The sequence below is a fragment of the Daucus carota genome, chromosome 1, assembly GCF_001625215.2.
Source record: "Daucus carota subsp. sativus chromosome 1, DH1 v3.0, whole genome shotgun sequence".
NCBI classification, from domain to species: Eukaryota; Viridiplantae; Streptophyta; class Magnoliopsida; order Apiales; family Apiaceae; genus Daucus; species Daucus carota.
The window spans coordinates 3,406,944-3,431,837 of record NC_030381.2 but is presented as its reverse complement, the minus strand read 5'-3'; the positions used below and the strand labels follow the sequence as shown (position 1 = coordinate 3,431,837).

Sequence of the window (24,894 nt, the reverse complement as noted above, 5' to 3'; positions counted from 1 at the left end):
ACTTATTTTATTTCTGTATTTTTTTTTTATAAAAGTCAATTTCAACATTATATAAATAATCTATCAAATTTATCATTATTATATTTTTAATAATCCAAAATTCAGTCCCCTCTTTTAAATCAACTCAAGTGGGCTTTTGGTTTCTAATGCAACCAGCAGTTGTATTAGGTATCTGAGTGTTATAAGCATTACCAAATTTACCATGTAATAGATGATGAAGAGTTGAGGGTTTAAATCGCATGAATGATAATGAAATTTGAGTGATTTTGGTGGTGTTAGTAATGAGTGTGAGTCTTTGGTATATAATAGATTAATTATATACATTGATTTTATTTAAAACTAATGTAATTGTAAAATCCTGACATAAAAATATTATAAGAAATCGGGGGAAACTATAAATAATAAAGTCTGAAAGTTTGACTAAATATATACGTAGTTTAATGCAATCATTGCATAACTAACTTAACAATAATAGTACTATTTTACAGTATAATTTATAAAACAATCTTGCGGGTATGGCCCTAGCCAAGCTTTGTAATTAAGTTTCGGGGTTGTATCGAAAATGTTTCGATCTTGTATACAATCTCATAAAACAATCTATGCGAAAAAACATATATATACTGATCTTATATACGATCTCATATACTTGAAAAATGGTCCTAGATTTCATATATTCTAGAAGTAATATCCAGAATAACAGAGTTGGAAAAATGACCGAAAATGCTAGATTGTGTAGCGTTTTGCTGTTTTAACCCCAGCAAAATACGACAATATGTGGCGTTTTATTAGGATTAACCTAATTAGACGCTGCACCATATAGAGTTTTGTTAGTATAACTCAAAAGAACGTCACACGATGTAGCGTTTTTGATATAACGTTGGTAAATGATATTTGGGGATCATTTTTCCGCATTTTGATATTTAGGACATTATTGATGGATTTAGTGATAGTCACGCCAACATCTCATATACTTAGACAAAGGACACTATGTTTTTTTTAATCTGAAAATGGATTATATATAATATAATTTTTAAAAATTTCAAAATCATATAATATTAGTTTATGACTATGCCATACTTGCAAGATTGATTTATAATATTTATTATTATATTAAATATTTTTAAAATTTATTTTTGTTTCAAATATGTAATTATAATGAAATAATTTATATCTTTTAAAATAATTATTAGGCGAACTTGAATTATGTTGAATAAGTTTCTTGAATTAACAAACTTATAATAAGTAAGTTCAAAAAATATATTTAATAAACATATTTAAATACGTTTTAGTTTTAATTAAAAACTAGTCAATGAAACAAAATAAAAAAAACTTCATAAAAATAAACAGGTCTAAATTCTAACCAAACAGATGAAATTTCTTATTATTATGTTAACAATATGATAGAAATATAATTAACTACTTGTAAATTTTTTGATTAATTTGATCAGGTCAATCTTAAAATTCTGTCTCAAAACTTGAAATTCTAATCAACTTCAAACATAATTGTAGATCAAAGCGGTAGTCAAAAATCCCTAAAATTGTCTATATAATGGAGTATCTCCCTAAAACCATGATGAATCCCCTAGGCAAGAACTGTACAGAGCTTGTTCCAGTCCATGGCATGAAAAGGGAGCTATAAGAGGATATCAGTGTTCATTTAGGATTCTCGAACATACCAAAAGAGATTAAGAGACTTTACTAGATTTCGAAAAAGAATCTGGTTGTGTTCATTGTTGGTCATATAAGCATATGCTTTAAGAAAGTTAAGAACTTCTTTCCAAATGAGAGTTATTCTTAATTCTTGAATTCTGGTATACAGTACATAAAAATAGTCATTGAAAGCTGAGTAATGCGATCTTCTTTGGATCTCTCTACGTTTTCTTACATTTTCTGAGGGAGAATTACACTGCTTGTAACAGAGTATGGCACTTGCATGATTACAAATTCCAAACAAGTAAAATTTACTGTACAAACTTTCATATGCTAGCAGACAGACTGTTCCAAAGGGTTATCAAGTTTCAACCCGATTGAGAACCAGTGCAATCCCTAATAAATCTGTTACAACAGAAGTTTTATGCACGCCAAGTACAAGATTGACATACAATTTAATCCAGGATAAGAAATTAGGCACATTGGTTTCCTACCCCTACCAAGAGATTAGATACTAGTGCATGCCCGAAGCACAAGGTTTCCAAGATGCATCCTCAAGAGAAACGTGGTGCCTCACGAAACAGTTTGACCATAGCAAACGGAGGCGATGTAAAGATTTTTTGCCCATTTCTCCTACATGAAATAGACCAAATAAAATAAGATATATGTTACACAATGAAATCTATAAATTTTCAAACATAATAGGTATGTAATGCACCTACCTTGACATGTGTGCTAGGAAAAGCAGAGGTCCTTAGTGTTTCTTGTGTCTCATCGGCTGGTTTTCTTCTTGGAATACTAAGAACTATAGCAGACTGGTCCATAGTTGCAGCAGTTGAAGTGATGCGATAACCTCCATCCCACCTCCTATGTATACCTTCACTAGGATATAAGAAGTCTAGTTCCACAACCTGCAAGTTTTATTGCAAAAGCAAAAAAAAAAAAAAAAAAACAATAAGACGATGCACCAGTAAGCATTTTATACCAAAGGAAAGTCTATTCCCAAAAAAACCTGGTCAGAAAATCCAGCCCCACGGGACATGACAATCCCCCATCGACTTCCTGCAGTCGCCATGGAGGTAACAAAAAATCCCTCTCTCCACTTCTTGTTTATCCACTTGAACGGAAATGAATCACTAACTTTATAGGACTGTTGTGCATACTGCGTTCCTAGATATTAGGAACAAAAATAGATAACATTTGTGCTCAAACTTCATGCATGAAAGAAAAACCAAAGTTGACTAAAAAGTTCAGTAGGTAAACTAAGATTAAAAAAAAAAAGGTGCAGAAAGTCCACTAACCCTTTGACATCACAACGAGCGAACTCCCGTTGTTAGCCCCTGCTATTGCACTAATGTAATAATTTTGGTCCCATTGTTCCATGATCCATTCCTACAATAGATAATTAGATATATTAGATAGCTGAACAACAATCTTATATGAACAAAAATTTGGTAAGCATGACATAATGGTATTAAAAGAGATGATTTACCTTGTGAAGAAATTGTGGCGAGATTTCATAAACTTGAGAAGAGAACCCAGTCCCTGCATCCATGATAATGGCCCATAGGTTCGAACAAGATGCCACGCAACTGATATATAATCCATCTTCATTGCCTTTCTCAATGTGTTGAGCAAGTCTCCCTTCCGCAACATTGTAGTGATATCTACAGCATCAGGCAGGTAAATGACTTTATTATCTGTATGACACAATGCCAGTTGACGGTACACTTGAGATGTATAAATACCTTTGCTTCATAGGACGCCGAGCATTATAGACACTAATCCATTGTGTTGCAGGCATTCCTATCCTGATTTTCTTCTTTGGTTTTTCTCCATCTTCTTCATCCAATGCAAGACGTCCTCTCTTATGTCCAACTTGAAGCTACACAGCGTATACAAGTCTTAGAAAAATCTAAAGACAGAGATTCTGGCTTTCTGTTAGGTTCAACAAAATGCTATTGTTTACGCCTTACAAAGTGCCATGCAGTGTGACTTGCAAAAAAAGCAGAAAATTGAATTGATAACAAAAAAAGGTGTATGGAAATATATAAAATACCTTCTGAGCGCCTTCAGTATTAATTGGTCTCACATCTGGATTTGGACAAACAATTCCATCAAAAAGGGAAATATATTTTGCATAGTTGGGCTTCTCATCAAACTTCAAATTCACTACATGTTCAATGAATTCCCGAAATGGCGCAGGACAGAAAGTACAAAGAGCTTCTGGGGAGGTTGCCATCTTTTTCTTGCAGACAAGGAACCCTTTATTTTCACCCTAATGAGACACTAGCGTAAGATATAATACAAATATAAAACAACCAAAGCCTCAGTAAAATATGGAACCTACGAACCTGGAATCCCTGCCAAGGCAGTCGCCCACGCAGAAGAAAAATGAGTGTGTAAGCAAGAGATTCTAAATCATCTCTTCGGCTAGCAGTTCTTCCAAGATGAGCATGTGCACTGGCATAACGAACAGTCCCCCTATACCAAGAATGCTAGTGCCTTAATATAAACTACCCACATTGTACAGATATACTGACAGATTACACAGGACAGAAGAAAGATTATAAATTCAAAGATTATGTTATAAGATAAAGTACCTGAAAACATCTGGGCGCTGATCATAGTCAACATGTTGACTTGTTGAGCTATCCTTCCATTTCGTAGCTGATATTGCATAGCAGATAAGAAGATTTAAAAAAACTTACGCAAATTCTCACATTAAACAGGCAGAAAAAATGAACTACTAGGTATAGATATTTAAGATTGGCAGCTTTACCTAACCCAAGGTCGACAAGAAAGAGCTTTTTCTCTTCTGGTGTTCCCGGTGGACCAAGCAGAAAGTTTTCAGGCTTCACGTCCCCGTGAACGTATCTGCACACATTGCATTACAGATTGGTATACCATACAGATTCATTTGGCAAAGGTATAATATTTTTGTTACCTTGCTTTGGAAAAAAATTAAGCAATGTCCTTTACTCTTTAAACTTAATGTTACAAGTAAATATAAATATATTACCCTTTAGCATGCACCTTCTCGAGAATAGAAATCGCCTCAATAGCAATACATGCAACCATTTCGGTCGACATCCTAAAGTTAGCAAAGTGGAAAAAAAAGACATTGTCAACTGTTTATCAAACCATATACAATAACAGAGTTATTCAAGATATAGTATTCAAAGATAGCTTACGCGTTAGATTTGTTGTTCCACACATCCCATAAACTTGGTCCAAGCATGTCCATAACCTACAATAGTTTGTTCATAACCCATTTGTGGCAGAAGAAATAATACACAAAAACAATCTATGAGCAGTCCTCAACCAGAAACGAGAACAAAATAAAGCTAACAAAGAGACATACCATTATGTAGTAATCACCTTGCCGACCTTTGTAATGCACACGAGGAACGCCATGACTTCCCCCAAGTGACCTGAAAAAGAATAAAGAAAATAAATTACACAGGAAGACTTTTCAACAACTCAAATGATGCATTGCATCAATATAACATACAAAAACTAAAGAAAACTCCTCACCCATAGACTTGCCACTCATAAGGTGGACCGTGGTTACATCCTTTACTGTTCCTGTGCTCGAATTTTAAAGCAACCTAATATTTTAAAAGCATTTCAGTAATTCAAGCACTGATAACCATGTTGACGTGTCACAACCACTACAATAAGTACAATACCTCCACTGCTCCTGAACCAGTTCTTTCATGTGGAACCGGAGCATTAAGTCGACGTCCTACATACACTTGTCCGAATCCTCCTTTGCCTAATTTTCTCTCAACTTTATATGATGGTGAAGTACCAACCTGGACCTGTTACACAGAAGCAATAGTTATAAATAAACACTACTAAACAGAGTATATAAATATTACACGCCAATTCAAGGTCCCCTGAGCTTATGCCCATCTAAAAACATAAAAAGAACATATATCCAGGATATATATATAGTTATATAATATACAAGTAATGTCACCTCAAAAGTGTTTTTAAAGCAACCATTATAGGCTCCGAAAATCGATACACAAATCTCAAATAATCAGAAAGCAGAAAATTTCAGCTCATCAGCATCTACTACCCAACATCATAATACTTGTACGACACCTAATCTTGCAAAATACAAAGACTGTAGAACATCACAATTATACACAAAGATTGCATCTTTTACACAAAACACATACTTACAATTCATAATTAAACTACAAAACATAATATATTCGTAGAACAACAAAATAACGAAAACACATACACTCACATAAAGATTGCATCTTTTTCTTCAAATACCACAAACAAACACTTAAAATTCAAAATTTGAACTGCAAAACATAATCAACACACATACAACTACAAAATAACAAGAACACATTTATGTAAAGATTGCATCTTTTTCGTTCTTTTTCGGAAAAACACATACTTACCATTCATAAAATCAACTACACAACATAATTAAAATAAATATTACTCAACAACAAGAACACACACACACAAGATGAGCCAAGAATTAGACCCTGTCTGGAATAGGAGTGGTTCCATCATCATTATCAGCATCAACTGCCTTGTTGTTGTTATCTCCACCACTCTGCCCACCACCACTATCAAGCTCATCCATCTCTCTCGCAGTCTCTCTCTCTCTCTCTCTCTACCTCTCTCCCAGTCTCTCTCTCTCCCTTTTTTTCAAAATTGAAACCCTAACAGCTGTATCTGTCTCTCTGTTTATTTCAGCAATACGGTGCCGTTTTGAGCACAAAGTTGGCCACTTTCTTGAACTCCGGATCCGGGTCGGGTCAGAACCCGGGTTAAAAAATGACAAAACTGAGCAATTGGGGAGAATAAAAGTATGTGATTGTGTGTCAGTTCGTGTGTTGTGTGTGAATTTGGGGGATCTGCGGAGAGAGACTCAAAAGTATTGCGCTCTGTTTGGCTACGTTTCTTCTCCTTGTGTTTATTTTACTCGAAATATCTTTCTTTTTTGACACACATGGAGAAGAATCTCTCTCTTTTCATGACGTATGCTCACAATTCAAATTGTGATCGAATAGTTTCAACGAGCCCGTTTGGACCAATTTAAAAAAATAATAATTTCATGTTTAAAATTAAAAAATAGATTAAAAATGAAAAATAAATAAATTAATAAAATTTTTATAAATAAAGTAGAAGTCTCGAGATAGAAGTTAGCAATCTCAGCCGCTTCTGCTTTTTAAAAAACAAACGGGTCTCATATTTATCTGATTCCCGATTTCCGATTCCAAATTCATGTAACTCGGTCGAATAGATTGATCCCTTGAAAATTTAGAGATATTTGATTATTTTTTTTCATCTCAAATTATCGTATATTTGGATGGTGATTCAGTAATTTATTTTCCGATCCATGCACGATAAAGGCATCGAGTGTAAACTTGAAAGAAAATTTTAGCTAGTCTTGAAGAGTACCACAAGTAATTCATGAATGACTTATTCTGAACCTCAGACTATAAAATCATGCACAAAGACCAAACTAACCAACACCCGTATTAAATAGCTGCATACTAATACGTGGCCTAAAAAATTTGTTCACCAGAAGGAACAAACAAACTGATTTCATATACACTGACAACCAATTTTTAGTTAGATAAGAGATTTTATTAATAATAACGGTGAAGTGTTCGTACGCCTACTTCCGCCGAGAAGTGCTTTTTATATGTATAAAAATCTTCACCGATCAAAATTTTTCGTTTACGTAAAAGTTAGTTGTTAGTGTGCACCCTAAAAATACCCATAAATAAAATCCGAATCCTGAACTTTGTTAACGACTGACTTTCAAAAATTAGCTTGGACTAAATTTCGGAGCTCCTGGTCGAAAATATTTTAAGTTGGGATTTCAAACCAAGTTTGAATCAGAGTCTCAGAGTTGTGAAGCTGTGGGTTCTTGATTATCTGTAGTTTGTAGTCTGCATTGATGATTTCTTGATTTCAAACCTCTTTCTTTTCCCTGTCAATCGATTTCAAACCTCTTTCTTTCGATGCAATTTATTTATGAGTAATTTTTGAGTTTCGACAAGGTTCTTCGAAACTAGATAAACATATCTTCAGTAAAGACAATCCATACCTTCATTTTACTGCAATTAGTCTGTAACAGACATAATTTTTGTTGATCCTCTATCTGTAATATGTCTCCTCACCTTGAGATACCTGTGAACTTAACTCTTTTGGTATACAAAATATTATCCATATACAACATGTATGCCTGGTTGGTTTTGTTTAATCCATCTGCTTAATTTCTCGAAACTTGGTTGGTTTGGTTTGGTTCCTCGTGATCTTGATATTACTTGTTTAATCTGTCTTGTGGTTGGGAGAACTGGATAATGCACAGTCATTCTTTATCACTGTATCAGGACCTTGAAAAAGTGCAGGTTTTTGATGAGTGGTTGGGCTAGACTGTATCGTGAAAAGCTGTGTTATCCCGACTCTTCATTTTTCTTCGAGTACCCATGTCGGACACTCAACACTCGGACATGGTAATGGACATGCCAACACTTATTTTAGGCCAAAAATATGTAAAATTTTCAAAATATTGCCGAGTCTGACACTCAGACATTTATCCACGTTGGACACTTATAGCCGAGTTCGAGTGACATAAGCGAAAAGCATGTGAAGTTTGATGGATACATTGCAGCAAAACAGAGAAAGATAGAGCTATATATAAGTTGTTCATGCAACAGCTTTCTTTCAGTATCTTATCTGACAGGATTCAATACTCTTTCGATTGAGATCATATATATTGGTTCTGATACAGGTTGGTTATCATGCCTACTAGAGATAATCACCCTGCAAGAGTTGCTCTATATGCGCAAAACATTACTAGCCTTCCACAGAAATCTACGAAACTGTCAGTGGAAAGCCTGCAGAGAACAATATCTGACATTTCTGCAGAACTGATCCGAAAAGAAGCTGAAGCTGCAGCAGATGTGCTTGCGCCAATATCAGAGGTTGAGGATGCTGAGTGTGAGTGCTGTGGCATGTCTGAGGAGTGCACACCAGAGTACATAAGGCGTGTTCGCGACAAGTTTTCAGGGAAGTTGATATGTGGGCTGTGCTCAGAGGCTGTGAAGGAGGAGAAGGAGAAAAGTGGAGGGAAAATCGAAGAGGCTTTGAGTGAGCACATGAATGCATGCTCTAAGTTTAATAAGTTTGGGAGAACACACCCGGTGTTGTTTCAGGCTCAAGCCATGAAAGAGTTGCTGAAGAAGGGCTCAGCAAGACGAAAATCATCAAGTCCTGGAGATCTCAAGGCTGATGTTCTGAAGAAGGGCGGAATTGCAAGGAGTACAAGCTGTATTCCTGCTATCATGAAGGACTTCAACTGCACTGATACAAAGATGATTAACTAAGAAATTATACTCGGGTGTCCACGTTCTTATTCGACTGTGAGATTGTCCATCACCACGAGAATTACTAGAACAGATCTTAATTCGCAGCCTGTTAATCAGAAAACACTTTTTCTTGACAAAGTAGTTCATGCATGTATATACACTTGTATTTCATCCGGTCATAAGTATGTACAGATAATCTTGTACGCTCTTAATAAATCAAATTTCCTTTTGCCATAATATAGTCGGAAAATTCTTGTATCTTTACCATAATATCTTTACCTGAGACCGAATGTTTTCTATATAGCACTCACACGCCTGCCTGCCTTATCTTTCACAAGAATTGAACACTCGATATCCCATGAAGTAGGTGAGAGAGATATTGCTAAAGAAGCATGCACACTTTGCAGAGTTTGGTTGAAACCCGATAAGCCAGAGCAGAGTCCAACTCCTTCCAGAAACAACAACATATCTGAAGCACAAATAGAAATGCAGAAACAGTATCAGCTTAACGATGTTTTCCTGCAAAAAATCCTTCAAGCGACCCATTAATTATTACCGAAAACACAGTCGAAGTATTGCCTTTTCAGGCCAGCCACAAACATATTCCAGAAGCCCATTTTTTGCAAGGCAGTAAACAGGAACTTCCAATTTATCGTAGTAAAAGCATTAAATTTCAGTGATGATTTGTGAACTAGTAGAAGCCCCCTCCAGTGAGGTTTGAAACGAGAATCAGAGAACCAAACAGCCGAAATTTCAATGTAACCTCTTCAATCTGTATAGACTATAGATTCCTGTTGCACAGGTGTTAACATCACTTGAAATGCCTTAAGAAGGTCAAGTAAATCACTTCAGATGAAGATTACCCAACTTACAGCAGTCAGATACATACTACAGCAGTCAAGTTTCAAGTTGCTGCATTCTACAAAAACTGTATGTGTATCTGTGCGCGTGGGTGGACACGAACATGGGTCACCACATATCCTAAGATCTTCAAGTACCTTTCATGGGATTATAGACCGAGAACCAAGAAGTAGAAGTAGACTTGAGAAGCAGTTGCAGATAATAATCTCAAATTAACCTCATCTCCTAAGAGCAGCTAAAATTGTTAAATAAGGTGATTCGATTATACAAGTTATTAGATTGTATAATCATTCATTATGTTATTCACAACTTGAAATCTTTGTGCCTAATTATCCATTATCTTATTCACAACTTGCAATCTTTGCGCCTATTTACTCACTTTATGACACTTTCTATATACCCACGAGTCAGTCGACGTCAACCCAGCTGCATCCAGCAGCCTTTTTCAAACCCATGCGCCTCATTGAATCTCGAACCTCATTAGCATCATCCCACCTATTGGAACTGGCATAAGTGTTTGATAATAAAGCAAAAGTTCCTAGGGTTGCATCTCTTGTCTTAGAAAGAGACTGTCTGGTTCGCAAAATCATCTCCTCACTCCCATAAATATTGCAAGCATTAAGTAATGCTCCCCAAACGGGGCCATCGGCTTCCACAGGCATATATTCAATGAAACGTTCTGCTTCTTTTAAGAGCCCTGCTCGACCATACATATCAACAACACAAGCATAATGCTTCATGTGGGGTGAAATGTGATACACACCATCCATGGCTTTAAAAAGCATTAACCCTTGATTAACCAACCCCGCATGGCTGCAAGCAGATAATAGTCCAATGAAGGTTACATCATCAGGGGTATTGCCATGGACTAGCATAAGTGAGAAGAGTGGCAACACATGCTTGCCATACCCATTCATTGCCAACCCGCTAATCATGGTACTCCACGACACTACATCTTTGCATTTAAGCATGCAAAACACCGTAATAGCCAAATCTATGTTCCCACATTTCACATACAGATTCACCAGAGCATTCCCCACATTTTGATTTATCACAAGATCATGCCTACTGCTCACATAACAATGAACCCACCGCCCCAAATTCAAATCCCCAATTGAAGAGCAAGCTGACAGCATACTAACAATAGTAGCCTCATTAGGCTCAACTTCTCCCCCTCGCACCATTTCCTGAAACACCCTCACCGCAACATCATAAAACCCTCTCTGCACAAAACCACCCACCATAGTAGTCCAAGAAACCACATCTCTCTTGCGCATTCTTTCAAATAAATAACGCGCACATCCTAAAGACCCAAACTTTACAAAAAAATCCAAAAGCACATTCCCCAACACAACATTGTCATCATCAAAATTCTTTAAACTATAGCAACAAACAGATTTACCAATCTTAACAGCTCTAATACTAATACAAGCAGATAAAACAGTAACAATTGTAGCACAATTAGGACTCACATCCATTTTCGAAAACCTAACCAAAGCCTCCCTTTCCATCCCACATTTCGAAAGCCCGGAAATTATCGAAGTCCAAGAAACAACATCAGGGTACACCACAGAATCAAAAACCCTACAAGCCCAAACAATGTCAGTCTGCAGCAAGTAAAAATGAATTAATGAATTCTTGATAAAAATATCAGAAAAGTATGCTGTTTTGATCACATGGGCATGAATTTCTTGGCCTTTTGGCAGTGAGTGAAGTAAAGAACATGCCTTTAGAGCCAGGGTGAATGTGAAATGATTGTGGGCATTTGGGGTTTTGACCATTTGGTTGTAGAGCAAAAGGGCATTTTGAGGAGTGGGTGAGTGGGTGAAATTGGACAGTAAGATGTTTAATGAGTTGGGTTTTGAGGATGTTAGAATATGAGCTCGGATTTGTTTGATTTGTCTGAGAGATAGAGTTGGGATTTTGGGTTTCATGGAATTGTTAGTTTCAGCCTTTTAGGATTATAGAAACATACGAGGTGTGCTTTTATAGGTTTGGGTTTAAACTCAAAACTGAACGTTCAAATTTTTAGAAAAAAATATATTATATTTTATATACAATTAAGATATAAAATATATTAAAAAATGAAAAAGAAGGCGAAACATATTTTATAATATTTTCGAAAAAATGAATACTTTGGATCCCTTGTGTGTATATAAATTTTATTAAAGAGGTTTGGCTTTTAATATTCACCAATTTTGACTTCATAATATACTTGATATTTTATAATTTAAATATTCATAAAAATTTAAAATCAAAAAGAACTCAATCATGGTTGAATTAAATAAATCCTATAAATACCACCTCATTTTTAGATATGATTTTCCCTTCCTAAATTTCAAAATCTAAGTTACATGTATAATTTTCAAATTCATAAAGGATCCTTTGTAACTAGGAATCTAGGATCATGAAAACCTTAAATTTTAGAACTCACATCGCACAAATCAAAACATATGTGATGTCAGACGTGTGTATTCACAAATCACACACATAGCACATATCAAAACTAGGGGAAAGCATGGGCCGGTTCGGCTCAGTTTTTGGACAAAACCGGAACCGCAACCATATATCTTTGGTTTTTAAAATCGAAAATCGCAACCGCCGGTTCGGTTTCGGGTTCGGTTTCGGTTAAAAAACCTCGGTTCGGTTATAATCGGCTCGGTTTCGGTTCCAAAACCGCCAAATATAAGAAGTTGCTAAGCCATGAAAATTCTTCTGATGTTGCAGATTCTATTACTGGTATTGGAGATGGTCACTCTTTTTTTCTTGATACCAGGATGGTTGTACTTGCTTCTAGATCAGAACTTATAAACCTGGAAGACTTTGAATACTAAAACAATTCTCCCATATTATGCCACAAGTGATAGGTTTTCTTATGACTAACATTTATCTTATAAAACAATTGAGAGAATGGCACAATAACATACAAATGGTGACCATCTGATCTGCAGAAACTGTTTAGTACATTACCATATATATGGATTGACCTATATAGCATTCACAACTCAGTAGAATGGTTTGTTTATGTGAGGTATGCATGCCTACTGACAAGTTATACATAGAGATATTCACATGTAAAATTCAGAAATTTTCAACAAATTATTTCATGTATACCTCTAATTCTTAGAGCAGAATGTGACATACTATTTAAATTTCTTATAATATATATATATATATATATATATATATATATATATATATATATATATATATATATATAGGGTCCTACTCCAGTACAAACTCCTTATGGTACAAACATACAAACCAATGATTATGACAATAATATTTAGTGATTAGCAGTGCTTAGTGTCACTAAACTCTACCAATCCCATCTCTACCAACCCCATTTCCGCCTCCATCTCCTTGAGCTCCGCTTCCATCGTCATCTCCATCATCACCGTCTCCACCTCCATGCCGCTTCTCCGTAGCCACCATCTCCATGTCCAGTTATATGTTCTATCACCACCAAATTCATTCCATCGTCCCCTCCACCTCCATCTCCACCTTCACCACCGTCACCTCCAGCCTCACCCCTGTCGCCTCCAGCCTCACCTCCGTCGCCTGAAACCACATCTCCCATCCCTTTGTCACTGTCACCAGGTTCTGTTCAGTACTCGCTGTTTCACTAATTTCTAAAGTGATAATCACTAATTGATACAATACAAATCACTAATTGGCACAACGAAAATCACTAATATATATGTCAGAAAATCCTGAATTCTGTAGCAAGTTTGTTCTCTGACGGGACTGAAGGGAATAGCACAGCCTCTGCCATTGCCACTGCACCACCACCATTAACACCTCATCACCAACATCACCACTATCAAAACGTAGCATCATCAAACACCAAAAGCACCACAGCTTCATCACTAAATTATATCTATATGTGTCTATCTATCTCGATGGGAACAAAATCCAGTTGTAACAAGCTATATTAATTTACAGCGTGACAAGTTGAGAGAAATACAGAGGTGAGAGAGACGAGAAGAGAGAGAGAGTAGATCTGAGTAAAAAATGAGAGAATGAACTACCGTGTATGCACTGAGTTATGTTATTTTTATATATGGTTTGTAGTTTGTATTTTAAAATTGGTTTGTATTTGAGCACTCCCCTATATATATATATATATATATATATATATATATATATATATATATATATATATATATATATATATATATATATATATAATTATTTATATAATCGGTTCGATTCGGTTTCTTCCGGTTCGGTTTTGACGAATAACCGGAACCGGACCCATGAACTCGGCTCGGTTTTTTAATTTTCGGTTTCGGTTTCGGCTCGGTTTTTTTGGGCTCGGTTTTAACCGGTTTCGGTTCGGTTTCGGTTTTTTGCTCAGCCCTAATCAAAACATATCATAGATTCGCACAAATGAAAATATGTCATATTCTCTGGCATTGCTCTAATCAAAACATGTCCTAGAATCGCACAAATCAAAATATGTCAGATTCTCTAGCATTGCTCTATGCATCTTCCCCTTTTACAGAATACGAAAATCATTTCTGCATTTAATCACTGTTATTTTCTCGACCACTTTTCTCTTTACTTTTCGGAGAATTTGACACTTTTTGTTAAAAATAAGCACTTCTTTCTCAAAAATGAAAAAACATTCAGAACCGCCCACAACATCAGCAATACCAAGATACATACGTAGGATACAACATAGTATACTGATATCAGTGTCAATAACTCAATATACAGTCCCCACTCCCTACTTTGTCCTCAGCATTACTTTTCCTATAACAAAAAAGAAAGGGGGGAAAAAAAAAACAGAAAACAAAATTGCACTGAACATCAAGAATGAAAATTGGAAGTTGCAGCACCCTCCTCCCCTTTGCTTTGAACCTATGTTATTACCCGTGTGTAACTATAGATTGCTAGATCACATACCACTGCTTTACAATCGTATGCATCTCATGCTAGAATTTCGTAGAGCTTTTGAACCAGCCGACCCATCTGTGAGTTTGCAATCTGTATAGAAGATTATAAGTCCAAAAACATATGTTTTCATTTGCTGTATTGATATATAAGCAGATGAAATAGTCCCAATAAATGCTGAAAATATATCTGAACTACTTAAGCAAATAATCAAATATAAATCATTACCTATTTACCATTCACATAATCAAGAAGTCGTTTGTCAAGCTCAAAGTGCCGGCAAATAAGTTTCTGCATACACAAGACCCCAGAAGGTGTTATTTCAAGAGTATAAGTTGTGGACTAACATAAAACTTAAAAGAAGTTAAGGAAAACACTTTTGTCTGTTTGTGCAGTGGCTTTCTGGCTTATATAAATTAAATTAAGAAAAGTAGCAAATAGGTGATAGTTTCATTTCTCATTACTTCAACTTTGACAAAAATCAAGAATATCCTTTTTAAATGTAATTTTTGGTATATATAATTTTTATGTTTCATTTTTTAATCTTAAAAGCTATATATTAGTAACAGAATCATCCAAACTCACGATGACTTATAAATAAAAAAATTCACTTCTGCTTAAAGTAACAAAAGACTTTTCTAAGCTGGGCCGGTTAGGCCAGATAGCAAAAATGGTATGTCACTGATGTGTCTTTTGGTCTGTACCTTTGTTACAACAGGAATGGAGGCTTTTGCTTCCAAGTTATACTCGGGAAAGCGTGCAACCTCTTCCGCATTCTCAAACAATATATATGTGGGAAGCTGTTTACTGTTTCCTGAAAGTTTAGTCCCAACAGGTATCAGCCATTGACAAAGATATAGAGACCAAATTGACGTTGATAAAATAGAGTTTGACATACAAGAATGAATCAAAGACCAGGAGTATAATTCAGATTGCAGCATATGGAAAAGAAATATTCTCACCAAGAGAGATTCCAAATTTTGGTGCAACATTTGGAAACAGGCCAATATCGACTGTCCCAAATGATAGATTTTTGTTTGAGAATCTGTTGCATAAAGGATAGCACAAGTCACTACCCATGTTAAATAAAGTGAAGCAAAGATAAGTAATGCAATACTTCCTCCGTCCTGTTTTTTTGTCCCCCTGTCAAAACCCACCTTTTATACAATGGGTTAATTATCTAATTGGGCACTCACTTCACACTAATATATCATCTGGGACACTCTCGAATTTTCGGTCTCATTTGAAACACCGTTTTCAGAAATTGTTTCAGTCTTAAAAATAAAATGATAAATTCGAAAACAAATCGACAGATTGAGAAGTGTTACTCATGGGGCTTTAACATAGTAGGCAGTAGAGATTATGTAGGTACGATTAATTGAATTTCTGTGTCCAAAAAATGGGTAAAATTGATGGTGGGAGAGATGGGTTATGAAGAACCTTAATAATCCATATATAGTCATTTTTTAGACACGGAAATTCAATTAATCGTGCCTATATAATCACTATAGCCTACTGTGTTACTTCTCAAACTATTGATTTATTTTCAAATTTTACATTTTATTTTTAAGACTGATACAATTTCTGAAAACAGTGTTTCAAATGAGACCGAAAATTCGAGAGTGTCCCGGATGATATACTGGTGTGAAGTGAGTGCCCAATTAGATAATTAACCCTTTATACAATTATAACAAATAAGCCATTTGTTGCCCAAACTATGTATTGTTTTTTCAAAAAAATTAACAAAATTTAACATGTAATTTACCATATTAACTTGATGTGGACGACCTTTTCGGGACAAAGAAACAAGGAAATGAAGAGAAGAAAAAAAACCGGGACAGAGGTAGTAACACATCCGGTACAAGAACGAGAAACAGAACAACAAGTCAGATTAAAGTATTAAACTAATGACAGGGCATTATTGTGGAAGGAAACACTCACGTGATGGAAAGCTCAGGAAAAATACGACTTGTACGTACGCAATTCGATGAGGATAAAGCACGAAATTCAACCTGACATGATCAATTGAAAATTTGCCAGACATGGAAAAAACATTAATATTCTTCCTGTGTGCACTACTGCAGACAGCAAATATTATCAGTGGACATTTTATCGTTTCAATAGGACATCAATAGTACTATAGAACTATACAAAATAAAGTGCCAAGGTAAACCCAACCTAAACATAATAGGTTAATATGAAAATCTATTAAACTAATCAACATCCAAAATTTTCAAAATGTCTTTAATATACTGCAATCCATTGCCTTTCAGATTGGATATTGGTCTGTCATCCATTAGAAAGAGGCAAAATAGATATTGTAAGGAAAAGCGATTTTAATGAGCACAACAAATATCAAAGATGTATATTACTTAAATGTTGCAATTACAAGATTTTCTTTGTTGAGGTCAATACACAAATAGTCAATTATTTATTTTTAACCCAAAAACTTATCTAATGAGGTTAAAAAGAGAATCCAGAGAACCAACCAGCCCAAACTTCGATGTACGCCCTTCAGTGAGTATAGTTTCCAATTGCAGAGGTGTTAACTGATTTGAAGTACCTTAAGAAGGTAAACAACAAAACTTTAGGTACAAATAGTCAGTTTACAGCAGTCATATACATAATATTTGCAGAGAACGTGATAAAGAATAAGAAGAGGGGCAACAGAACTCGATTATTTACCTAAACTCAGGTAAGGAGGTTGTTGTGTGAATATATATATAACTGCATAAAAAAGGCCACACAAGAAAAACAATTAGAACCTTGGTAAGCACTTTTCTTACTCAACAGAAGCATTTAAAGTAACTATGAGGTGAAAAAAAATGAACTGGAGAAGATTAAGACGCCACATTTCAACCAAATTATATAGTTAGTAACAATAAAATCTTATGATCATAGCCTATAAGAATTTATAATGTCGTAATAAATTTATGGGCCCACCAATAACTTATATGAGACATTTTTCTGCATAAAGAAAATTTGCAGTGGTAGATAAATCCCCAAATTATAACCAATCAGATATCCTTCTATTTTAATTTCAATTATGATCACATGATTACACACACATAAATGCAAAAAGGCAATCCCTACCTAAAAATGCCAACATGTACCAGAGAGCAAGATGATAATCCAGAACCAAAGCAATGGCAACAAGGAATACCTGAACAAACCTGATTTCAGGTCAATAATATAAATAAACAAAAAAAAGGACATAGTCACATACAAGTAGCTACCGTGATGTCAGCAGTGTAGTTAAAAAAAATCAGTACAAAAAACATAAATACACAATGTCATTATCAGTCTGCTTCCAAGTTCCAAACATTACAAAATTACCCAAAAAAAAGGTGCAAAGAACTTTTTTATGACATTTAGAACAAGGCAATCATGATATGTTGGAAAACCAACAAACTACTCCAGCCAATCAACAGGAACAAAGGGTTTCCAAGAATGCACCTCTGCATAAAACAAAGTATCCGCAATGAAAGCTTCCCACGTCTCCTCTTTCACCATCTATCACAAATAAACAGATTATTGACATGAAAAATACAGAATGAACAAATATATCGACAATATACAAAATGTTAAATAAAAGTATATTTAATGCACTCTTCAATAATTTTAACAGTTAAAAATATATTACAACCTGAGTTAATCAACTTTTATGTTACTTTGCATTTTGAAACTTTAATCTATTTGCATTCTGAAAAGGAAAAGCAATTCACCATTTACCAGTTCATAGTAGTAGTCTTACTGAAAACGCGCTTAAGGTGGATGATTAAGCACAAAGTGCCAGCTTCAGACTTTCCTTAAAAAAGGTTCATCACATTATAAAAAAGTGTTGTTTAAGGGTAATTAGTAGTGAAATGCAAAGCACATAAATGGCCTACAGAAAAGCTTTTTTTAAGATAAAAACTTAGACGAGATTCTAATTGAATTTGAAAATGCTGGCCGTATATATAAGTTTGTTTGGGTTTCTCTAAATAGGCAATAATATACACACACTGACACACCTTTGGCTTCCTGCGATATATGGACAATTTACATATACCTTGATGCATGAATATGGTTTCACTAGCTTCTTGGCATATATAACTCTAAGAAAAATTGAACCTAGTTCTTTATTTTGAACTATTTAGCTTGCACTTGAGTTTAAAGTTAATAATTAGCATGTGCACTGTTACAAACATCCACATTAAATGTTTCTATATAATTAATCTATATAGTGTGTGTCACTTTAAAAAGACGGTGCTTCAAGCTTAAACGTCAAGAGGCCGTTTACGATATTTGTGTTTAATAACAATGCATACTGACTAATTAACAAAAAATTGGAGCCATCTATTCCTGCATTTTATTATAGTACATTAAATTTTGATAAAAGAAAGTGTTGATTAGACTCAGAAATAGTCATACAACTTATTCCAAAACTTGCATCTCTAATATAGACAACAAAGCACCAAATTCTTCGTAATAAACCGACACCATCTAAGCATTAAATCAAATAATAAGAAAGAGCTGGCATTACAAACTAGTCGATACCAAGGTTGAAGGTCCAAACCTCCCCGAAAACACACATGTACAACAAATACTTAAATTCCTCCAATTCCCCAATACAAAACCAAACCTAAACTTTCCCAATCCGGGCACCAAAAAGATCGAAAACACCACAAAAATTAATCCAAATTAATCCACCAATCCTACATATAGTCGATACCTTTACAGCAGCAAAAATGCAAAACGCCAGAAACGCTTGAATTTCCTGTGATCACAATAAAACACGATCAATAACGCAACAAAATCACAAAATTAAACACACCCATTTCACAAAAACACTCTAATTACACCAATTTAACACAAATTTAAGCATGAGTTTTAGAATTCTTACACGGTGAAGAAGATGAGAGGTAAAATGGGGAGCAAGAACAGAGGAAGCGGAGAAGCGAACGGGAATGTAGGCGAAAAAGGCGAGGAAATTGAAGAGGTAGTAGGGTTCCGACACCGTTAAGTTCAAGATTCCGGTGAGTGAGTAGTGATCTTTAACGTTGGTGTCGTCCATTGATGAAGTGGTCTCCAAGTGTTTGATGTTTGATTCAGATTTCAAGGGTTTGTTCTGTTAGTGTTTTGTTTTTTCATTCTAGTCACTGTGCTTTGTGGTTTTTCACACTTCGAGGGCAGTCGGATCTATATTTCAAGGGTCCAGATTAAAATTTCGTTTTTTGCGGAAAGAGAAAGTTCTTGTCCGCAGAAAATTATAGCGAATACTTAAAAAAAAAAAATTGAATCCCAACTTTTGAAATACAGATTTGATAGTAATAAAGCTGTGTGCTGGATAAAACCTCCATGACAATCGGTTGTCATGAACCAAAACCCTTTAAAATTTGGACGATTTAATTTTAAAATTTTGATATGCACAAGGTACTAGTATATTATTTCGTGAAAAATTGGCTGATCCTAGTGTTATCTTCTGGATAGCTGCATATCTTGAAACTCTTAAATACATGAAGGACTTGAAGCGAAATCAAATAAATGAATAAGATAATTTCAGTTTAGTTTGAATGAGATTTTTTGAACTTGGTTTAATTCCATTGTATGATTAAAAATTTCTATTCTTAATGATTGAGTTTTTTTTCCCTGCAACTCGTAGTACGAAGATTTAAAAAAAAATACTGTGAAATTGACATCTATATTATTAAATAAACTCAACATGTATTCGATTAATGATCGCATCCTTGTTATTCTCCGGTGATGAGGTGTTCTTGATCGTTTGAGGTTTTGATTTAGATTTCCAAAGACTTCTCTTTTACTGTTTCATTTTCATATAGAGACTGTTTGGGTTTAGCTTAAAAAAGTAACTTCTTGCTTAAATTAAAGAAATGGAGTAGAAGTAAAAAGTAAATAAGTTAATAAAGTGTTTGGAAAAAAAACAGAAGCCGTGAGAGAAAAGCTAATATTCTCAGCTTCTTAAAAATACTTCTTAAAAGCAGAAGCCAGAAGCAGCTTCTACTTCTATCTACCAAACATGTACATAGTTTTCATTCAGGCACATAGTTTTCATTCTAAGTCACTGTAGTTTCTCGTTGAAGCAAGATCCTAAGAATATTGTGTTACCCAAATGTTTTAGGCTGTGTAGCCCACTCCATGAGCCCAAGAAACCGAAACGAAGCTCGTGATCTTTTCTGATAGCCCAATGGCCCCAGGCCCCAGCTATGATCTAGAGTTAAAATTTAAGAGTCAGCAGATTGGCATAGGATACGGGCCAGGATAGTCTGAATTATGAGTTATTCACCCTGTTTGACAACTACTTATATGAGAAAAATAAAAAGTTTTCATCTTTTAAAAATATATTTTTTATAATTTTTCGCTATGGCATGGAGGAGGAATGAAATGAATTTTGTCTTCTAATTAGAGTTGATTAGTAAAAATGCCTATAATTTTCATTCCTCCATTCATTTCATTCTAATTATTTGAACTAGAAATCTAACACACCTAGTTTGGGAAGAATGTTCATTCCACTTTTACATCATATTTCCTTATAATTTTTATCATAAGAAATCTAGAAGTATAGTTATTATTGTCTCATATTTTCTTCCTTCGTCATAAAAATTTTATATCAGAATTGAATGATTAATATATCTGAATGATCTGAATCAATATACTATCTGAATTCTGAATGAATAATATTATTTGACGAATTAAATTCAAAATATCTGAATAATATATTAAATGTATGATAATTTATTTTAACAAAACAAAATTATACAAATCTGTAAAGAAAATATATCACTTGATGTTTCGTAATATTAAAAAATTATTTAAAGATATATGGAAAAATATGATATATATTAATATCCAAAGATTTATATAGTTAAAATTATTATTATATTATTTTTAGATAAATTTATTATAACAAACAAAATCTGCGTTAAAATTGTTACATATAATATGCAACAAATAAACAAAAAGTATACATTTTTATAAGATATGGACATTTTGACAGACGATGCTTTACAGCAGTATTAACAGCATGTGTAGGATGTAACATATTGCTGAATGATTCTTTTAAGAATTTTGAAATGACCGACTCAGTTGTTTATGAATGATTCAGAAGGGTAAAGTGCGTCCACCAAATAATATTAATTATATGAATCGCTCATATATCATGACCAGTATTATTATGCCTCTAACTCTTGTATTACAGTACTAAGATGTTGGAGTAATAGATTAATAGTAACAATGCTCGTAATTTTTCTCGCTGAAATAGAAACCCAACTTACCAAAGCAAAAGTAGAGCTTTAGCTACACGTGAGATGTCACAATGCAATCACACGTGAGTGACCTTCATCACATGACCAAACGGCACGTGTCGTCACGTGGCAACCTAGCGGATAGGAAGGAATAGGCATCATTGCATGAAAAAGAAAGACGTGAAAAGTAAAGAAAAAAACAAGACATCAACAAGAAAACATATTTACTCCATTTTGTTACTGAGAATTATTGTAAGAATTTTCCTCAGTTCGAATTTAGGATCCGGGATAATAAATGCTAATTTTTTGGTATTCTCTCCGTTTCATAACAATAGCCGTTTTGACTTTTAACACGTAATTTGAGGTGCAAAAAAAACACACTTCTATATATTCATTATTAAATTTTCTTTTTCTAAATAAAAATATAGATGTTAGATTTTTATTTGAGAAAAAAAATTGAAAAATAACATGTAGAAGGATGTTTTTTATACACCACAAATTACATGTCAAAAATCAAAGCGAATATTGTTATGGGAGATATGGAGTACTTGAATTCTCTCTGCTAGGAAAAGCTTTTTTTTCACCTTTATAAGTTTATTGTTTAAAACTTTCAGACAATAAATTCATTTATATATCAATTAAAAAAAACATTTATGTTTAATAAAATGTGTAAAAGTTAAGATATTATACTCAGTATATTTTTTGTTTAGAATTATTTGCTTCTTTAACTTTATCCTGAATTTATTTCACAATATCTCACTCCTTTCATTTATTATATCAAATTTTTTTAAAAAAATATACTGGAATGCAGAAATCAGTATTGTGTACTAACCGGTCAATCAATCGATCCAGAATCTGTTAGAAATTTTGTGATAGGTCGCGAATTTTTTTTGCCAACTCAAAAGTTACCGAGAAAATAAAGAAATCGAATACATTTTACAAAAATGATTGTATTTTTTAATATATCAAGAAATATAAATTTACTTCTTTTATAAACATGATCTTTATCCCCATAAATAGAATCTAGGAAAGAAACGGAGAAGTCATCCTGTTCTCGCCACGTGGCATTGACCACCGTCAGCTATGGGTTAACTAAACCAGACTCAACCAATTCACATGGTTCCCTGACAGAGCCTTAACCACAATCACGTGTATTTGGACAAGAGCAGAATTTAAATTTGGCTGTGAATATAACTATATAAGTATAAGAAAAAGATAAAGATGAAAAGCAGCAGAGAATATATACATTATTACAGCATGATTTTTATATATTCTGAATGCAAATATGGTAAAATTATACGCCAAGCAATGCTTCCAGCTTTTGCAGTCTTATTCGTTATGTTGAAGCCACAATCCACATGTAAGGAACTGAATAACATGAGCGTAAAAAGCGAAGGAGACATAAAATCTTGAAGTCAGATTTTTGGTTAGTTTGGGACTTTGATTATTTGTTCAAATGTAATAACTTAATTTGTTAAAACATCTTCGACATGTTAGATATAATTGTTGACTATATTAGACCTCTAAAATTTGTTCAACATGTCAGATCGTGGTTCTCTAAAATTTGTTCATGTCAGATCGTGGTTCAATGATATTAACTGATTGACTGTAATTTAAAAATAATATATTGTTAATATTTTAAATTGTTAAAATAGAATATATTAGTTCAATATAATAATAAATCATGTGTAATCATCCTACACAGATATATTGCACGCCTGTAGAGGTACAACAAATATATTATTCATTTATAGGCTAAAATTATAGATAAGAGATTAGTATGGTTGGAGTATGATTTTCACAAAAGATTAGCTATATTTTTTATTTTTGGTATGTCAATTCATTTTTTAGCTAGTAATTTTTTTATGGTCGGAGAAGCTTTTCGGAAAAAAAAAGATAATTTTGAGTCTCTCTATATTCTAGTTCCCTTAAGATATTTTTTTCAGCTAATTTTTTAAGACTATACATGGTGATTAAGAAAAACATATAAATAACTTGAAAGTGTTCTTCTCATAAAGAAAAACAAAACTAAAAGTGTATTAAAATAGATAAAATATGGGTCCCATTATTATTTAATCGATAAATATAAAATATGTTTGAAATAAAGATGAAATGTAAAATAATATGGAAGTCTGAGAAAAATTGATAAATTTGTAAGATTTATTTATATTTAACTAATAAATTGGGAATGTAGATGATAGTAGTGAGTGATATTAGTTTTTATATTATAAAAGTTACTAATTTTAAAAAAAACATGAAATGTTAAAAGATTAAAAGATCGAATAATTAACTATAATTTGTTGTTATTTTATCAAACAACCAAATTGTCCTACTTTATTATATTATAAGGATATAAGTAACAGGATTTAACAATATACCTTTCTAGTTTTGGTTTTTCTTTCTTTAACATTTAAATTTTAAATATATAAAATTATCCAAATCTAAATTAATTATGCTTAGGGACAACATTTTTAACATCCAATTTAAGATATCTACCGCTACTCATTTTCTTTATGCAATGCAAGACTAAAACCATGAATAGCAAGTTTTTCTTATGCTCACTATATGTCATGATTTAAATAATTTTATGCTCCTTACAAAATGATCATGTGAAAATAATTATATATAGTTTTTATTAGTAATTAAAGTATTTTCATAAAATAATTTTTTCATACTAAATTTATTGTATTACTATTTTTATTTTAATACATATATTAAGATGGATCAATTATATAAATATCAGAATAATTATCTTTTAGTGTTTATAATACTATGCAGCTTTAAGCTGATATTAAAATTCATTCTACTTAGATAAAATATTTCGTTTAATAAATATATATATATATATATATATATATATATTAAAATACTTTTAATGAAAT

At 33.5% G+C, this 24,894-nt stretch overlaps 4 protein-coding genes across 4 annotated transcripts; 1 reads left to right on the top strand and 3 right to left on the bottom strand.

The window, feature by feature from the left end:
• Positions 1 to 1,835: 1,835 nt before the first annotated feature.
• On the bottom strand, positions 1,836 to 6,696 carry LOC108203265 (casein kinase 1-like protein HD16). The gene is made up of 16 exons (XM_017372048.2): positions 6,167 to 6,696; positions 5,343 to 5,474; positions 5,188 to 5,261; positions 5,015 to 5,084; positions 4,845 to 4,900; positions 4,673 to 4,744; positions 4,433 to 4,527; positions 4,254 to 4,320; positions 4,005 to 4,134; positions 3,710 to 3,928; positions 3,399 to 3,535; positions 3,143 to 3,317; positions 2,952 to 3,042; positions 2,663 to 2,820; positions 2,373 to 2,561; positions 1,836 to 2,283 (listed from the first exon to the last, which is right to left on the bottom strand). The coding sequence occupies exons 1-16, from the start codon at positions 6,266 to 6,268 to the stop codon at positions 2,224 to 2,226; spliced, it is 1,827 nt and encodes a 608-aa protein (XP_017227537.1). The 5' UTR covers positions 6,269 to 6,696; the 3' UTR covers positions 1,836 to 2,223.
• A 1,676-nt stretch (positions 6,697 to 8,372) lies between these two features.
• Positions 8,373 to 11,814, bottom strand: LOC108203270 (pentatricopeptide repeat-containing protein At1g08070, chloroplastic-like). Its single transcript, XM_017372058.2, has 2 exons — positions 9,565 to 11,814; positions 8,373 to 9,477 (listed from the first exon to the last, which is right to left on the bottom strand). The coding sequence occupies exon 1, from the start codon at positions 11,801 to 11,803 to the stop codon at positions 10,277 to 10,279; it is 1,527 nt and encodes a 508-aa protein (XP_017227547.1). The 5' UTR covers positions 11,804 to 11,814; the 3' UTR covers positions 8,373 to 9,477; positions 9,565 to 10,276.
• On the top strand, positions 8,442 to 9,026 carry LOC108203281 (uncharacterized). The gene has a single exon (XM_017372080.2). The coding sequence runs from the start codon at positions 8,442 to 8,444 to the stop codon at positions 9,024 to 9,026; it is 585 nt and encodes a 194-aa protein (XP_017227569.1).
• A 2,685-nt stretch (positions 11,815 to 14,499) lies between the features above and the next one.
• On the bottom strand, positions 14,500 to 19,918 carry LOC108210218 (uncharacterized). Its single transcript, XM_017381519.2, has 11 exons — positions 19,654 to 19,918; positions 19,483 to 19,527; positions 18,225 to 18,281; positions 17,862 to 17,931; positions 17,454 to 17,495; positions 17,258 to 17,331; positions 16,710 to 16,780; positions 15,731 to 15,813; positions 15,473 to 15,582; positions 14,997 to 15,059; positions 14,500 to 14,861 (listed from the first exon to the last, which is right to left on the bottom strand). The coding sequence occupies exons 1-10, from the start codon at positions 19,822 to 19,824 to the stop codon at positions 14,997 to 14,999; spliced, it is 786 nt and encodes a 261-aa protein (XP_017237008.1). The 5' UTR covers positions 19,825 to 19,918; the 3' UTR covers positions 14,500 to 14,861.
• Between the last annotated feature and the right edge of the window lie 4,976 nt (positions 19,919 to 24,894).

Bases quoted from the DNA above. Each gene is read 5' to 3' on its own strand.
- LOC108203265 (XM_017372048.2), bottom strand. From the start codon at position 6,268: ATGGATGAGCTTGATAGTGGTGGTGGGCAGAGTGGTGGAGATAACAAC. The intron at 5,475-6,166 runs GTCTAATTCTTG...TCTGTGTAACAG, and splicing joins CCACTCCTATTCCAGACAGG to GTCCAGGTTGGTACTTCACC. The intron at 3,929-4,004 runs GTTCGTAGGTTC...GTGTCTCATTAG, and splicing joins TGCCTTGGCAGGGATTCCAG to GGTGAAAATAAAGGGTTCCT.
- LOC108203281 (XM_017372080.2), top strand. From the start codon at position 8,442: ATGCCTACTAGAGATAATCACCCTGCAAGAGTTGCTCTATATGCGCAA.
- LOC108203270 (XM_017372058.2), bottom strand. From the start codon at position 11,803: ATGAAACCCAAAATCCCAACTCTATCTCTCAGACAAATCAAACAAATC.
- LOC108210218 (XM_017381519.2), bottom strand. From the start codon at position 19,824: ATGGACGACACCAACGTTAAAGATCACTACTCACTCACCGGAATCTTG. The intron at 16,781-17,257 runs GTTGGTTCTCTG...TGATCATGTCAG, and splicing joins GTACATCGAAGTTTGGGCTG to GTTGAATTTCGTGCTTTATC. The intron at 15,060-15,472 runs GTACAGACCAAA...TTGTGTATGCAG, and splicing joins CCATTCCTGTTGTAACAAAG to AAACTTATTTGCCGGCACTT.